General features: G+C 40.5%; 1 protein-coding gene across 1 annotated transcript in view; it reads left to right on the forward strand.

Moving 5' to 3' along the window:
* The window catches only part of GNB4 (G protein subunit beta 4), a 71,923-nt gene that overhangs the window by 19,828 nt on the left and 35,322 nt on the right, over positions 1–16,773 (forward strand). The window contains exon 3 of the mRNA XM_027540405.1: positions 15,849–15,945. Within this exon, the coding sequence (XP_027396206.1) occupies positions 15,889–15,945 (57 nt within the window). The 5' untranslated portion in view covers positions 15,849–15,888. The remainder of the gene's footprint in view (positions 1–15,848; positions 15,946–16,773) is intronic.

The following is a 16,773-nucleotide window of genomic DNA, read 5'->3' on the forward strand; positions in this document are numbered from 1 at the left end:
TTAAAACTCAGTATTCAGAAAACTAATATCATGGCATCAGGTCCTATCATGGCAGATAGATGGGGAAACAGTGGAAACAGTGTCAGACTTTATATTTTTGGGTTCCAAAATCACTGCAGATGGTGATTGCAGCCATGAAATTAAAAGACGCTTACTCCTTGGAAGCAAAGTTATGACCAACCTAGATAGCATATTCAAAAGCAGAGACGTTACTTTGCCAACAAAGGTCCATCTAGTCAAGGCTATGGTTTTTCCAGTGGTCATGCATGGATGTGAAATTTGGACTGTGAAGAAAGCTGAACACCGAAGAATTGATGCTTCTGAACTCTGGTGTTGGAAAAGACTCTTGAGAGTCCCTTAGACTGCAAGGAGATCCAACCAGTCATTCTAAAGGAGATCAGTCCTGGGTGTTCTTTGGAAAGACTGATGATGAAGCTGAAGCTCCAATACTTTGGCCACCTCAGGCGAAGAGTTGACTCATTGGAAAAGACTGATGCTGGGAGGGATTGGGGGCAGGAGGAGAAGGGGACGACAGAGGATGAGATGGCTGGATGGCATCACCGACTCAATGGACATGAATTTGGGTGAACTCTGGGAGTTGGTGATGGACAGGGAAGCCTGGCATGCTGCGGTTCATGGGGTCGCAAAGAGTTGGACACGCCTGAGCGACTGAACTGAACTGAAAATCACTGCAGATAGTGACTGCAGCCATGAGATTAAAAGACCCTTGCTCCTTGGAAGAAAAGTTATGACCAACCTAGACAGCACATTAAAAATTAGAGACATTACTTTGCCAACAAAGGTCATTCTAGTCAAAGTTATGGTTTTTCCAGTAGTCACGTATGGATGTGAGAGTTGGAGTATAAAGAAAGCTGAGTGCTAGAGAATTGATACTTTTGAACTGTGGTATTGGAGAAGACTCTTGAGAGTCCCTTGGACAGCAAGGAGATGATCCAACCAGTCCATCCTAAAGTAAATCAGTCCTGAATATTCATTGGAAGGACTGATGCTGAAGCTGAAACTCTAATACTTTGGCCACCTCATGTGAAGAACTGACTCATTGGAAAAGACTCTGATGCTCAGAAAGATTGAGGGTGGAAGGAGAAGGGGATGACAGAGGATGAGATGATTGGATGGCATCACTGACTCAATGGATGTGAGTTTGAGTAAACTCCAGGAGTTGGTGATGGCCGGGGAGGCCTGGCATGCTGCAGTCGATGGGGTCACAAAGAGCAACTGAACTTAACTGAATTGAATTGAACTGATAATGAGACTGTGATTAATCACTGCATAATACATTGTACTTACTGGAAAAGTGTTCCTTTCTTGGGAATGCCTCACACATCTTTTGGATAAACTGTTATTTGCTTTTAAAAGAGTCTCTTACTCACAATTTGGAGATCCAGAATGCTTTGAAACTGCAGGGTTTTGTTTTTTTCATGTATCATTAGTGGCAAAACCTTATGTGATTTGAACTCCTTTGATGGCACAGACTGACTTGAACTAACATGAAACTGTTGCTAGTCCGTCTTTTCTCCACTTGATTGTGAAGATACTTATATTTTGCTGCAGAAATACTCCTTCTGGATTATGTGGGTGCTGCCACAAAGTCCAGTTGGGGTGTTAGGAAATATGTGTTGAATATACCTTTTAAAATCTGAAAACCTTAAAAAAAAGTCTTTTTAAAATCTATAAACTTGGCTGCGATCCAAAAGTCTACAAGCAATAAATGCTGGAGAGGGAGAAAAGGGAACTCTCTTACACTGTTGGTGGGAATGCAAACTAGTACAGCCACTATGGAGAACAGTGAAGATTCCTTAAAAAACTAGAAATAGAACTGCCATATGACCCAGCAATCCCACTGCTGGACATACACACCAAAGAAACCGAATTGAAAGAGACACGTGTACCCCAATGTTTATCGAAGCACTGTTTATAATAGCCAGGACATGGAAGCAACCTAGATGTCCATCAGCAGATGAATGGATAAGAAAGCTGTGGTACATATACACAATGGAGTATTACTCAGCCATTAAAAAGAATACATTTGAATCAGTTCTAATGAGGTGGGTGAAACTGGAGCCTATTATACAGAGTGAAGTAAGCCAGAAAGAAAAACACCAATACAGTATACTAACACATATGTATGGAATTTAGAAAGATGGTAACAATAACCCTGTATGTGAGACAGCAAAAGAGACACAGATGTACAGAACAGTCTTTTGGACTCTGTGGGAGAGGGAAAGGGTGGGATGATTTGGGAGAATGGCATTGAAACATGTATAGTATCATATAAGAAATGAATCGCCAGTCCAGGTTCAATACAGGATCCTTGGGGCTGGTGCACTGGGATGACCCAGAGGGATGGTATGGGGAGGGAGGTGGGAGAGGGGTTCAGGATGGGGAACACGTGTACACCCGTGGCGGATTCATGTTGATGTATGGCAAAACCAATACAATATTGTAAAGTAATTAGCCTCCACTTAAAATAAATAAATTTAAATTAAAAAATAAAATAAATAATAATAAATCAGAAAAAATAAAAAATAAAATCTATAAACTCCCAGATTCTGAATTGGCCTTTAGGGCTCAGGATAATGGATTATGGACCTAGGTGAATGTACACTTAAACAGCTGTTTTCCCTCTTAGACTGTTGACTCCTGGAGAGCTAGGCCTGTATCTACTTCATGTGTAGTATGGGTTCTTGGCATATAATAGGCATTCAGTAAATGTCTGGTGAGATGATGAACTATGCCAGAAATAGCAGTTAGGTGAAGGAAAACAGACTTGAGAGCAGCATTTTATTTTATCCTGGAGGACGGACGAAACAGACTGCCTTGAGTTTATAAGAGGCTGAATTGTGTTACTTTGTGGGCGCTTAAAAATGTTCAGTGTAATGAGAAACTTGGTAGCAAAATAAAAACTCAGTGCTTGTATTGTGTCAAGCATCTCTTCTGTTTTCTTCTATGATCCACTTGTCTCATACAACTCTAGGTTTTTGACTCATGAGGAAAGCCACATGGAGTATTTGTAATTGGAAGACTACTTGGGGTGGGTAAGCAAATATGTTTTTAAATTCCTTGGTAAGAATGATTATAAAAACTTCTGATTTTTATATGATTATATGAATGATTATAAAAACAAGTACCTTAACTAATTCATTATGAGCTTATGGGTTTTTTTAAAAAAATAAAGTATAGCAGTTATGAATCAGGATTACAAAGAAAAGCAGAACATTACAGAATTTAATTATAAAAATAGCAAACTTCAACTTTTCTGATAAAATCTAGTAAGTAAAAGTAGTTTATACTTAAATTTTTAAAGTACAATTTAAAATATTCTTTCATGCCTTACATGAGCTTTCAAGATCCATATGAAAATTATTAGTAGCTAAGAAATACTTGTATGTCTTTGTCTCATATGGGTTAAAATAGTTGTTTGCTAACACAGCAGTATAATTGTACAGTCTACATAATGCCTTTCTTTAGTAAAAATTCTGTGGACATTTTAAGAAATGGAGAGAGGAGAATGTTTGAATTATGCAACTATGTTTTTTTTTTTCCATTTCATTTAATAAATTGGCTTGGGTACAATAACCCATTGGTATTTTTTGATATTTGTTACTGGTACAGCTGAACTTTTAAAAAGATAACTGATAGGCTGCCTTCTGCTCAACTAACAGTGCTTTCACTATGTGATCAAGTTATTTGAAATGTGTTAAATGAAGCAAATATTCATGTTGAAAAAGAGCTTAGTCAAGAAGTTATAGTAATTGAAAGAGCACTATGCTTATATCAAACTAATTTCTGTTAAATTACTAGTTTCAAATTGCTTTAGTAACTTCAGTACCATTTCAGAGACTGTGATAAACAACTCCAATTGGATCTTGACTAAAAATCAGCATTGGTGAAATTCCTTGACCATAACCTTCTGATGATTTTTATGTGTTTTTGTAAAGGAGGGTAGAGATGGCTCCTGTATATCTCATACATTTCTGTAACTCCCCTTCTTCCCAAGAGGGAAATTTCTTAACAGTTGATCGAAGATAGATCTGGAAAAACATAAATATTTAAGAAATGAATTGGGGGTTGGGGTCAGGAGGGAAGAGTCTGCAGTGATGCAGAGAAGGAATAGTCAGTGAAGTACTAGGAAGATCTAGGAAATGAAGAGTCTGGAAAGCTATTGCAGTAAAGCTTGAATAAGAAGGGAGTGTCGTTAGATTCAGCGGAGAGACCTAGTGAAATGCCCTTGCATGGAGTCAAAGGAGGGTTGTTAAGACTGGCTTCCAGAGTCACACAGGCTTGGATTCATGTCCTGACTTTGCTTCTAATCTTAGGCAAATCGTTTAACCTAATCTCAGCTTCTTTTTGTCTTTATTTTTATTTCATTCCATTACTTTTATTATTTCCCAGTGGACTTAAGGTGTGTTAAAAAGTATAACTGAGTCATACTGAAACATTTAAGATTGTTTTCCTTTTGAGCAAAAATCAATTTGGATTGGGTACTGCCAAACCAGAAGTGGTTAGGAGTGCCCCGCCACCCACCTATGGAGGCAGGGTTAAGACTTGTATAGAGAAGAGGAGGAAGGGGAGCAAGGGTATTATTTGATTGGCTGTAGCTTACAAGGCTATGGTTTTTCCAGTAGTCATCTGTGGATGTGAGAGTTGGACTATAAAGAAAGCTGAGTGCCAAAGAATTGATGCTTTTGAACTGTGGTGTTGGAGAAGACTCAGTCCCTTGGAGAGCAAGGAGATCCAGCCAGTCCATCCTAAAGGAAATCAGTCCTGAATATTCATTGGAAGGACTGATGCTGAAGCTGAAACTCCAATTCTTTGGCCACCTGATGTGAAGAGCTGACTCATTGGAAAAGACTCTGATGCTGGGAAAGATTGAAGGCAGGAGGAGAAGAGGACGACAGAGAATGAGATGGTTGGATGACATCACTGACTCAATGGACATGAGTTTGAGTAAGCTCCGAGAGTTGGTGATGGACAGGGAGACCTGGCGTGCTGCAATCCATGGGGTCACAAAGAGTCGGACATGACTCAGCGACTGAACTGAACTGAGCTTACATGGTTGCCTTATTTGGTAAACTGGTTAGCTGTAATTGGTTGTCCTTAGGTTTTGATTTCTTAACCTTGGGGCATTTATAGACTTAGGTTTTGGTTTGCTTACACAGGCTGCTTCCCAGGTGGCTGAGAAGGTAAAGTGTCTGCTTGCAGTGTGGGAGACCCGGGTTCAATCCCTGGGTCAGGAAGATCCCCTGGAGAAGGAAATGGCAACCCACTCCAGTACTCTTGCCTGGGAAATTCCATGAAGAGAGGAGCCTGGTAGGCTACACTCCACCGGGTCTCAAAGAGTCAGACACAACTGAGTGACTTCACTTTCTTTTTCTTCAGATAGGCTGCTAAGATATTAGAATCACCTCAGTCTAATGGCTTCCTTGTTTGATTGAACTTGTCCAAGAGTTGTATTAATTGTAAATACATTCATGGATCCATGTATGATTCACTTTTATGTGTTTATATTTGCTTGTTTGTTGATAATATAGAAACACCTGTAAAGAAAATACCCAACTCAGGAATTTGTAAAATAACAATTGCTTGCAACTATTTGTGTGTTCCTTCCTCCTGTTTTATCATTCTCTTGCTTCAGAAAAGTTTTACTGGATATGTATACACTCCTAAACAATGTATTATTTAGTTTTAGTTGCTTTTGCATTTTGTAAAAAGTATTATGCTGGTAGGTGTCTTCTGGAACTTGCTTTTTTCCTCTTGGCAGTATTTTTCAGATTTGTCTATGTTGTGTATACCTATAGCTCATTCATTTTTACTGCAATGTAATAATTCATTATAAAAACAGTGTACTTACCCATTTCCCTATTGGCAGGTATTTTATTGCTATTACAGGTAATGCTGTATAAATCCAGCTCTTGAGCACATGAGTATATGTACTTAAGTTTCTCCTGAAAGTGAAAGTGAAGTCGCTCAGTTGGGTCCGACTCTTTGTAACCCCATGGACTGTAGCCTATCAGGCTCCTCCGTCCATGGGATTTTCCAGGCAAGAGTGCTGGAGTGGATTGCCATTTCCTTCTCCAGGGGATCTTCCCGACCCAGGAATCAAACCCAGATCTCCAGCATTGCAGGCAGACGCTTTACCATCTGAGCCACCAGGGAAGCCCAAATTATCAGATTGAAAGGTGTATCATCACCCATGTTAGATATTGCCAGATTGCTTCCCAAAGAGCTGTTCCATCAGAATATATTATCATTTTCCACAGCTTTGCCACCTCCTGGATGAGGGGTAAGAAAATTCTGTAAATCTGAAAGGTACAAAGTTGTTTATTTTCATTTCCCTGTTAACTTGAGGTTGAGTATCTTGTTTGTATATTGGCTTCTACTGGTTTTCCTGCTGTGATCTGCTATTTGTATCTTTGCACATTTTTCTTTTGGGTCATCAGTCTTTTTTATTACTAGCTTGGAGGAATTGCTTTTAAATTCTAGGTGCTGAGGATGTAAAACAGATTGACTGCCAGATATTTCCCTAAGAGTTGAGTTTTTTGGATTTACTGTAGAGAATTGCAGTTCAGGGTGTGTAACCTTGGCAAATCATATGCCAGTCTCACCAGGCAAGGAAAGGAGAACTCTTTTATAGAGTTGAAAAGGAAGTTGAGTAGGCTGTAGTAAACAGAGTCCATGGCTTTCCATTGGCTGTGACCTTGCTGGGAAAGAAGAATGCATCTTTCCTTGGGGGTTCTGTGATGTCACAGGGTGGGAGAGCTCCCTCTTGCTGTCTCCCGACTCTACTTAAATTTCTACTTGTTAATTCTTTACAATGTTAATCCTTTAGTTAAATTTTAGCTTGCAACTGTCCTTTCTCACTCAATCTATGTCTTTGTTTTTTGTTTTTGTTTTTTCTTTCTTTCTCTTAGGTGTAGAGGCTAAGTTCTTCTCATCATGCCTACACTGTACTTACACAACTGAAGAGGCTAGCTCTTGTAGCTGACCTTTCCTCCTCTCCTCTGTGCTTTTGTTTATAAAGATAATTGTTAAAAGCATCGTCAGCTCTGTGTGTGTGTGTGTGTGTGCATCAGACTCTTAGACTATTTAATAAGCCTGGAGGATGATTCTACTTCCATATGTTGGGAGCTGTTTTGGTTTTTTTTTTAAGTAATGTGTTTGATTCCTCTTTGTCTTCAGTTTTGGTGCTACTTGCCAGGTCTGAGTCTTTAGGAGAAGCTCTACTCAATTTTCTGTAATACATATAATCAGTGGAGATGGTATACTTTAATTTCAGTCTATAATCACTTCTTTTTTTTGGTCAGTAACTCAGGAAAAGTCTTATGAGAGAATATTTTTGGTTTACTCCCTTCTCAGTTTGGGATCTTGATTATTTTAAATACTTTAGATTTAAATTATTTTAAATAATTTAGATAAGACTTTTCCTTATCTATTTGTTGTTGTTGTTCAGTCACTCAGTCTGTTCAACTCTTTGAACTGCAGCACGCCAGGCTTCCCTGTCCTTCACCATCTCCTGGAGTTTGCTTAAACTCATGTCCATTGAGTCGGTGATGCCATCCAACCGTCTCATCCTCTGTTGTCTCCTTCCTGCCTTCAGTCTTTACCAGCATCAGGGTCTTTTCTAATGAGTTGGCTTTTTGCATCAGGTGGCCAAAGTATTGGAGCTTCAGCTTCAGCATCAGTCCTTCCAATGAATATTCAGGACTGATTTCCTTTAGGATGGACTGGTTGGATCTCCTTGCAGTCGAGCAGACTCTTAAGATTCTTCTCCAACACCATATTTCAAAAGCATCAATTCTTCGGCGCTCAGCCACTTTAATGGTCCAACTTTCACATCCATATATGACTAGTGGAAAAACTTTCCACTAGCTTGGACTAGATGGACCTTTGTCAGCAAAGTAATGTCTCTGCTTTTTTAATACGCTGTCTAGGTTGGTCATAGCTTTTCTTCCAAGGAGCAAGCATCTTTAAATTTCGTGGCTGTAGTCACCATCTGCAGTGATTTTGGAGCCCAAGAAAATAAGGTCTTTCTCTGTTTCCATTGTTTCCCCATTTATTTGCCATGAAGTGATGGGACTGGATGCCATGATCTTTGTTTTTTGAATGTTGAGCTTTAAGCTAACTGTTTCACTCTCCTCTTTCACCTTCATCATGAGGCTCTTTAGTTCCTCTTCACTTTTTGCCATAAGGGTAGTGTCATCTGCATATCTGAAATTATTGACATTTCTCCCAGCAATCTTGATTCCAGCTTGTGTTTCACCCAGCCCAGAATTTTGCATGATGTACTCTGCATATAAGTTAAATAAGCAGAGTGACAGTATACAGCCTTGACGTACTCCTTTCCCAATTTGGAACCAGTCTGTTGTTCCATGTCTGGTTCTAATTGTTGCTTCTTGACCTGCATGCAGGTTTCTCAGGAGGCAGGTAAGGCGGTCTGGTATTCCCATCTCTTGACGAATTTTCCACAGTTTGTTGTGATCCACACAGTCAAAGTCTTTAGCATAGTCAACGAAGCAGAAGTAGATGTTTTTCTGGAATTCTCTGCTCTTAGTCTGCCTGGCTACACCCAGTGAAGACTTTTCCATTAGTGGCTGACTATCTGACTGGTTTTCCATCTCCTGTCATTATTTTCCATATTTTTCTTTTCCCCACATGGGATTCACAATGCTTTATAAAATGGTTTGCCACTTCCCTTATTTCTGTCCTTTATCAATAATTGTGGGTGCACAGGACTGCAGGAGGGCAAGTGGTCTGATCACCCTGTTTTCTACCAACCAAAATAAATGCCCGTAGAGACTTTGCTTCTCTGATTTTGAGCATGCTATTAGGGGTATAGTTTGAGGGAGCTACTTAATAAACTATACCTCATGCAACAATATTGTTCTCAAGAATTCACAATTTTTGTAGCCATATATCCACAGAGCCATTTCCAGTAACCCGACTGGCCACTTCTTGAGATCTTCCTCCTTCAAAACATATTATTAGGATTTACCATATTAGGTTTCATCTGAGGGTATCCTTTTGCCTCTTTTTACTCTTATCAGGCCCTGGACTTATCTGGAAGTAGTTTACAATCCACTAGTCTATTTTGGATGTAGTTTTTTGGTGGGGGGAGGTGTATTCTCAGGAATATGACAGTTGTCAGATGAGAAGAAAACATCAACAGAAAGTCTGTTTATTCAAAATATTCTCCCTCTTTATTGACAGAACTAATATAAATGGATCAGGTAGGGGCTCTCCGAGAAACAGAATCAGGAATGACTTTCTTAACAGAAGAGAATCCACTTTGATCTAAGCCATTTTGCGCTCTAAACCTGGCAGCGGTGCTTGCGCTTGAACAGGTCTCAGTAATTGATGATCTAAGGGAACAAAGTGGTCATGTATAGATGTGAGAGTTGGACTGTGAAGAAAGCTGAGCACTGAAAAATTGATGCTTTTGAACTGTGGTGTTGGAGAAGACTCTTTAGAGTCCCTTGGACTGCAAGGAGATCCAACCAGTCCATTCTAAAGGAGATCAGCCCTGGGTATTCTTTGGAAGGAATGATCCTAAGGCTGAAACTCCAATACTTTGGCCACCTCATGCAGAGTTGACTCATTGGAAAAGACTGATGCTGGGAGGGATTAGGGGCAGGAGGAGAAGGGGACGACAGAGGATGAGATGGCTGGATGGCATCACGGACTCGATGGACGTGAGTTTGAGTGAACTCCAGGAGTTGGTGATGGACAGGGAGGCCTAGCGTGCTGGTATTCATGGGGTCGCAAAGAGTCAGACACAAAAGAGACAGGACTGAGCGACTGAACTGATACTAAACTGATAAGGGGACAAATGGAGAAGGAAAATGGCAACCCACTCCGGTATTTTTGCCTGGAGGGTTCTGTGGACAGAGAAGCCTGGAGGGCTGTGTAGTCCATGGGGTCACAAGAGTCACTTAGTGACTAAACCGAGAGAACAAAAGAATGTCAGGCAAGAGAAGTAGCAATAGCAAAGATAATATATCAGTTGTAAGGACTCCCAGTTTTGTTTCATTGATGAAGATTAGCCCGAAGGGCTCGAGATCAACTAGAATCTAAGGGATGATGATGTTGACCTTTTCTGACCCTTGTGACTTTAGTCAACTGAAGTTTAGTCTCTGTAGACCAGCCAGGCCCCTTCATGAATCTGCATGAACCCTTAGCTTAAAACTGCCTTAGTTTTGCTTCTGGGAAGTTAACTGTTTCGGGAAAGATCCCCTGTGCTCTCCTTACCTGCTGTAAGTAGTAAATCCTTCCTTCCAGTTTTTAAGTTGGGTGTGTCTTTTGGTGCAACACCCACCAGGAGGTGAACCCGGTTTTCAAGTAACACTAATAAGTTTTCATTAAAGAGCAAAAAGTTAGTTCTTGTTTTTAGCAACAGGCTTGAAAGGCAGGGAAGGCTGCTGTGATATTTTTCAGACATGAAAAGTTTGTGGTTGTCGTTTAGCAGAAGAAAAGTAATTTTCACTCTACCCTTCTGAGTTCTTGGCTGAGATGTCCTGTAATAAAAGATGAACAGGAGGAAAACATAGAAGTATAGTGTGAGATACCCAGGAAAAAACGAGTAACTCCCTGAGGTACCCAAGCCACCAGCTTAAATACCATCTTCAGCTAAAGACAGAAGGAAGTTTGGGAGGTTGGGAGTGGAAACCAGTCTTGAGAGGTTCCTAGGAAAAGCAAGGGTAAGGTTTGATGTGCAGATTTAAGACCTTGCCTTCTCCAATGATAAGACTTGTCATTTGGAGTCATCCCTCACTTAATGATACCAAGAAGTACCCTTAAAATTGGAGATTCCCTTTGTAGATGTTGCTTTCCATTTCAAAGGGGGTAACTTCTACTATTGTTTTCAGAGTTGCTCTCGTGTCTGTTTTTTCTCAAAATAATCCTCCTGCCCAAGAGGCATATTTTGGGGTGGCATATTTTGCTACCCTCACTGGGCACAAGCATCACAAGGGTTCTGATTTTGCGGTTCGGAAATTTTCTCAGAAAGTCCATTGCCTTATGATTGCCCCCTTATTTTCTGTTATGCCTTAAACTTAGGCTTAAACTTAGCTGAAGTTTTCTATTAAATAGAATATGAAGTTTACTATTAAATAAAATATGAAGTTTTCTGTTATGCTTAAACTTAGCTGAAGTCATTGGGCATGAGACTTGAGAATTCAGAATTCCGTGTGAGGACGTAGAGTCACATAAAGACAAGTCTGTTTGAAAGTTCCTTAAATATAGAAAAAGGTCTATAAATGATGGTGAAATATAGAATCAGGGAGTTTTTTCTTTTTTTTTCTTAAAGGGAGAGGCTTGAGTGTGTAGCCCCTAATGAAAAGGATGCAGTGGAAAGTGAAATGCTCCCCGCAGGGTGTTTGTTGAATGAAAATGAGGATGTATAACTTTACAGTAGGCACACTAGCTTTCAACACCTGAATACCCTGATCAGTCGTAGCTTCACTGATAGCAGCATAAACAGTAAGTTCATTCTGATGTCTTGTAATATGAAGTCTAGTCTCACCTAAGAGTATTCTTGCTGAATACATTGAGCTTGAATATCATCCAGCCTGTAGATGTAACTTCCTTCGAATTCATAGATGTTACAGAGGATAGAGAAGCGATACCTTGAAGAAGTAAACAGAATGTGAGATGATCTACAGGATAGGTCTCTCCAATAACTCTATTATGATAGAGAAAAAAGAAAGCAGGAGATGGATTCTTCTAGATGGAGAGACTTAAGAGATATAACTAAATGTATTACAGAGTCTTTAATTGGATCTTGATTTGAACAACTCTGACATAAAAGACCTTGGTGTGATAATGGGGGAAATTTGAAAATGGACTGGGTATTAGCTACTAGATAATTGTTAATATGGGAGGTTTGTTAATGGTATTAAGGTTTAGTAGGAAAATGTCTTAATATTTTTGGAAATGTGTACTGAAATATTTTAAAGTAGCTTGATGTCTGTGTTTTTTAAAACATTTCAGTTCAGTTCAGTCGCTCAGTCGTGTTTGACTCTTTGTGACCCCATGAATCGCAGCATGCCAGGCCTCCCTGTCCATCACCAACTTCCGGAATTCACTCAAACTCATGTCCATCGAGTCAGTGATGCCATCCAGCCATCTCATCCTCTGTCGTCCCCTTCTCCTCCTGCCCCCAATCCCTCCCAGCATCAGAGTCTTTTCCAATGAGTCAACTCTTCGCATGAGGTGGCCAAAGTACTGGAGTTTCAGCTTTAGCATCATTCCTTGCAAAGAACACCCAGGACTCATCTCCTTTAGGATGGACTGGTTGGATCTCCTTGCAGTCCAAGGGATTTTCAAGAGTCTTCTCTAACACCACAGTTCAAAAGCATCAATTCTTCAGCACTCAGCTTTCTTCACAGTCCAACTCTCACATCCATACATGACTACTGGAAAAATTATAGCCTTGACTAGACGGACCTTTGTTGGCAAAGTAATGTCTCTGCTTTTGAATATGCTATCTAGGTTGGTCATAACTTTCCTTCCAAGGAGTAAGCGTCTTTTAATTTCATGGCTGCAGTCACCATCTGCAGTGATTTTGGCTTTGTCAAAATAAAGTCTGACATTGTTTCTACTGTTTCCCCATCTATTTGCCATGAAGTGATGGGACCAGATGCCATGATCTTAGTTTTCTGAACATTTAAAACATTTATGGGAGTATAAAAATTTGTTTTATTTATATTTGATTTATAATGTGTTACTTTCTGCTATATAGCACAGTGATTCAGTTATACACAAATGTATATATTGTTTTTCATATTCTTTCCCATTATAGTTTATCACAGGGTATTGAATATAGTTCCCTGTGCTATATAGGAGGACCTTGTTGTTTATCCATATGTAGTTTTGGTCTGCTAATCCCTAACTCCCTACCTACCCACCCCTCTATCCATCCTACCCGCCCCTCTCCTCTTTGGCAGCCACAAGCCTGTTCTCCTTGTCTGCAAGTCTGGTTTTGTTTTGTATAAATAGATAAGTTCATTTCTGTCATATTTTAGAGTGCATATATAAGTGATATCTTACGGTATTTGTCTTTCTCTGTCTGACTCATTTCACTTAGTATGATACTCTCTGGGTCCATCCGTGTTGCTGCACATGGTGTTACTTTATTCTTTTTTTGGCCGAGTAATATTCCATTCCAAAATAAAGAAAGCATATTTTCTTTATCCATTGATGTCTGTGATTGACTTTAAAATACTTCAGCAAAAGGAACAAAAGTTGGAACAAATACAGTAACAATAGTAACAATTTGTAAACCTTCCCCACTCCAGTACTCTTGCGTGGAAAATCCCATGGACAGAGGAGCCTGGTAGGCTGCAGTCCATGGGGTCGCGAAGAGTCGGACACGACTGAGCAACTTCCCTAAACCTTCATGGTAGACATTATGGATGTCCATTATACAAATTTCTCTACCTCTTTCTGTGTTTGAAATTTTTAAATAAAAAGACAAAAACAATTGAGAAAAGTGAGAGGTTCATGAACTAGGTGAAAAGGGATAAGCAGAAGTGTAAGGTTACTAAAAAGATAGGGATAGATAGGATTTAAATCTCAGGGGGAAGAATTGACCCAAATGACAAAAAACTCAGCTCCTCTATCATGAGGAGGACCTTTTATTATGGAAGCTCTTCTGTTAAGGCAGGAAACTCCTTCTTCTGTTAAGCTTCTTAAAGAAGCTTAAAGAAGCTCCTTCTTCCCTTCTATTATGAGAATCGTTGATACTGAGCAGACTCGATGGGTAAAAAGCTGCATAGAGTAGCCGGCTAAATAGCTTATATGAACTTGTAGTAGAACTAATGTGCCCTCCCCCGTTTGACTTTTCAGTCAGTGTTTGGTAGTGTGAGCGCTGACTGAAAGAAAGGAGGGCGTTGGGTTTGTCGAAGCTGTGATTTTTGTCTGTTGAATGTGACCAAATAGAAGGACAGGGGAAACTAGGGCACTGGCAGAGTTGTCCGTGAAGTGCTGGACCTGGAATCTAGCCTGAATGAGAAGGAAAGTGCAACTTGCAACTCGAAGATGAGAAAGTTCTGGAGATCTAATGCACAGCATAGTGATTGCAGTCAACCATGCTGTGTTATGTACTTTAAAGCTGCTAAGAGACTAGATCTTAAATATTCTCTCCATAAAATAGAAGTGGTAATTATGTGATGCAAGAGGGGTGTTAATGCTTTGGTGGTGATCATATTGCAAATATATAAATATCAAATCAGCACGTTGTACATCTTAGATTTACACAAAGGGTAAAGGGGTCCAGTTGGGTGCATACGTGCTATCAGTGAAGGTTGTTCTGAGAAGGAACATTTGAATCGAGTTAAGGGTGCAATGAATGAAAATATCAGGGGCAAGAGGCTTCCAGGCAGAGGTAAGAGCAAGTGCTGAGACTGAAGCTGGAGCCTGCTTAGTATGTTCACTAAGAAAGCTGAGCCTGCTTAGTGTGTTCACTAAGAAAGCTTTCTAATGTTAAGAAGACTTCTGAGTGTCTGGACCAGAGAGAGATGGGGAAGAGGGAGCAGAGATATCATGTTAGAGGGATGGATAACAGATTGTGTAAAGACTCTGCATTGATGTTGTTTAGTCGCTAAGTTGTGTCCAACTCTTTGTGACCCCATGGACTGTCTCCCACCAGGCTGCTCTGTCCATTGGATTTCCCAAGCAAGGAAACTGGAGCAGGTTGCCATTTCCTTCTCCAGGGAATCTTTCTGACCCAGGGATTGAACTTGCATCCCCTGCATTGCAGGCAGATTCTCTACTGCTGAGCCACCAGGGAAGCATAAAGCTTTGTAGGTCAAGATAAACAGACTTTACACTGAGTGGAGTGAAAAGCGTTTGTATAATTTCAAGCAGAAGAGTGACTTGTATTTTCAAAGGATCAGTGTTTTGCTCTGTTTAGAATAGACTGGAGAGTGGGCAAGGGCGATAGGAAGGAGACCCGGTGAATGATAGTGGTGACTTAGACCAAGGTCGGAGAAGGCGATGGCACCCCACTCCAGTACCCTTGCCTGGAAAATCCCATGGACGGAGGAGCCTGGTAGGCTGCAGTCCATGGGGTCGCTAAGAGTTGGACATGACTGAGCGACTTCACTTTCACTTTTCACTTTCATGCATTGGAGAAGGAAATGGCAACCCATTCTTGGCAACTCCAGTGTTCTTGCCTGGAGAATCCCAGGGACGGGGGAGCCTGGTTGGCTGCCGTCTGTGGGGTCGCACAGAGTCGGACACGACTGAAGCAACTTAGCAGCAGCAGCAGACCAAGGTAGTCAGAGTAGAGGTAATCAGAGTTGGTCATATCCTGGATGATTTTTGAAAGAGTGCCTGACATGATTTGCTGGTGGATTAGAAGTAGGATATAAAAGAAACTGAACAGAGAAATTAAGGATGACTCCCAGGTTTTTGGCTTAAACAATTGAAAGGACAGAACTGGCATTTACAGAGATGAGAAAGACTTCAGGATGGTGTGGGGTTCGCTTTTGAAGTAAGTTGAGGTGCCTTTTAGGCATCATGGTCCGAATGTCTCTCGGGACCTTTGGCACTGTTGTAAAGCATTTCTCACTGGACTCAGTTCTAGTGCTAATTGTCTATAATTTAGTCTTGAATACTGCTACTCAGGGTGTCTCTTCCATCCTCTCATCCCATTCCTCCATAAAATCTTTAGTAAATAATCTAGATCTGTATTTATGAAGCCATTTTAAGTTCTAGTAATAATGATTGCATTTGAGATTCAGAAGAACCAATTATATGTCAGAATATAAAAAGTAGATTAATATGTAAACAGAGAAGTGAATCAGTCTTTGTCTTTCTCTTTTGTACAGGGCTTTCATTTGTTAGTTTCTACCCTGAGGAAATTCAAGGATGAGTGAGCTGGAACAACTGAGGCAGGAAGCCGAGCAGCTACGGAATCAGATCCAGGTAAGAGCAAACTTTTTCATTTTGAAATTTTATTAACACTTTTATGAACTACTAGTGATGAACAACAGAGAAGGCAATGGCACCCCACTCCAGTGCTCTTGCCTGGAAAATCCCATGGATGGAGGAGCCTGGTGGGCTGCAGTCCATGGGGTCACTAAGAGTGGGACACGACTGAGCGACTTCACTTTCACTTTTCACTTCCATGCATTGGAGAAGGAAATGGCAACCCACTCCAGTGTTCTTGCCTGGAGAATCCCAGGGACGGCGGAGCCTGGTGGGCTGCCGTCTACGGGATCACACAGAGTCGGACACAACTGAAGCGACTTAGCAGCAATGATGAACAAAATTTGAATATTAGTTTGCATATATTAAATAATTTTTGAAGTGAGAAATGATCACTTTGTTTTTATCATGCTTCTAAAGAACACTCCAAAAGTCATTTCTAACAAATACCTATGTGGACCAGTGACCTCTCTGTCCGTAAGAGGTTAATGTTGTACATGTAATCCCCGCTGACATCATCCTCTTCTACCCAAACACCTGGAATCGCAGAATTGATGCTTTTGAACTGTGGTGTTGGAGAAGACTCTTGAGGGTCCCTTGGACTGCAAGGAGATCAAACCAGTCAATCCTAAAGGAAATCAACCTTGAATATTCATTGGAAGGACTGATGCTGAAGTTGATGCTCCAGTACTTTGGCCACCTGATGCAAAGAGCTAACTCATTAGAAAAGACCCTGATGCTGGGAAAGACTGAAGGCAGAAGGAGAAGGGGATGACAGAAGATGAGATGGTTGGATGGCATCATCAACTCAATGCACATGAGTTT

Source organism: Bos indicus x Bos taurus, chromosome 1 (genome assembly GCF_003369695.1).
Source record: "Bos indicus x Bos taurus breed Angus x Brahman F1 hybrid chromosome 1, Bos_hybrid_MaternalHap_v2.0, whole genome shotgun sequence".
Taxonomy (NCBI): Eukaryota; Metazoa; Chordata; class Mammalia; order Artiodactyla; family Bovidae; genus Bos; species Bos indicus x Bos taurus.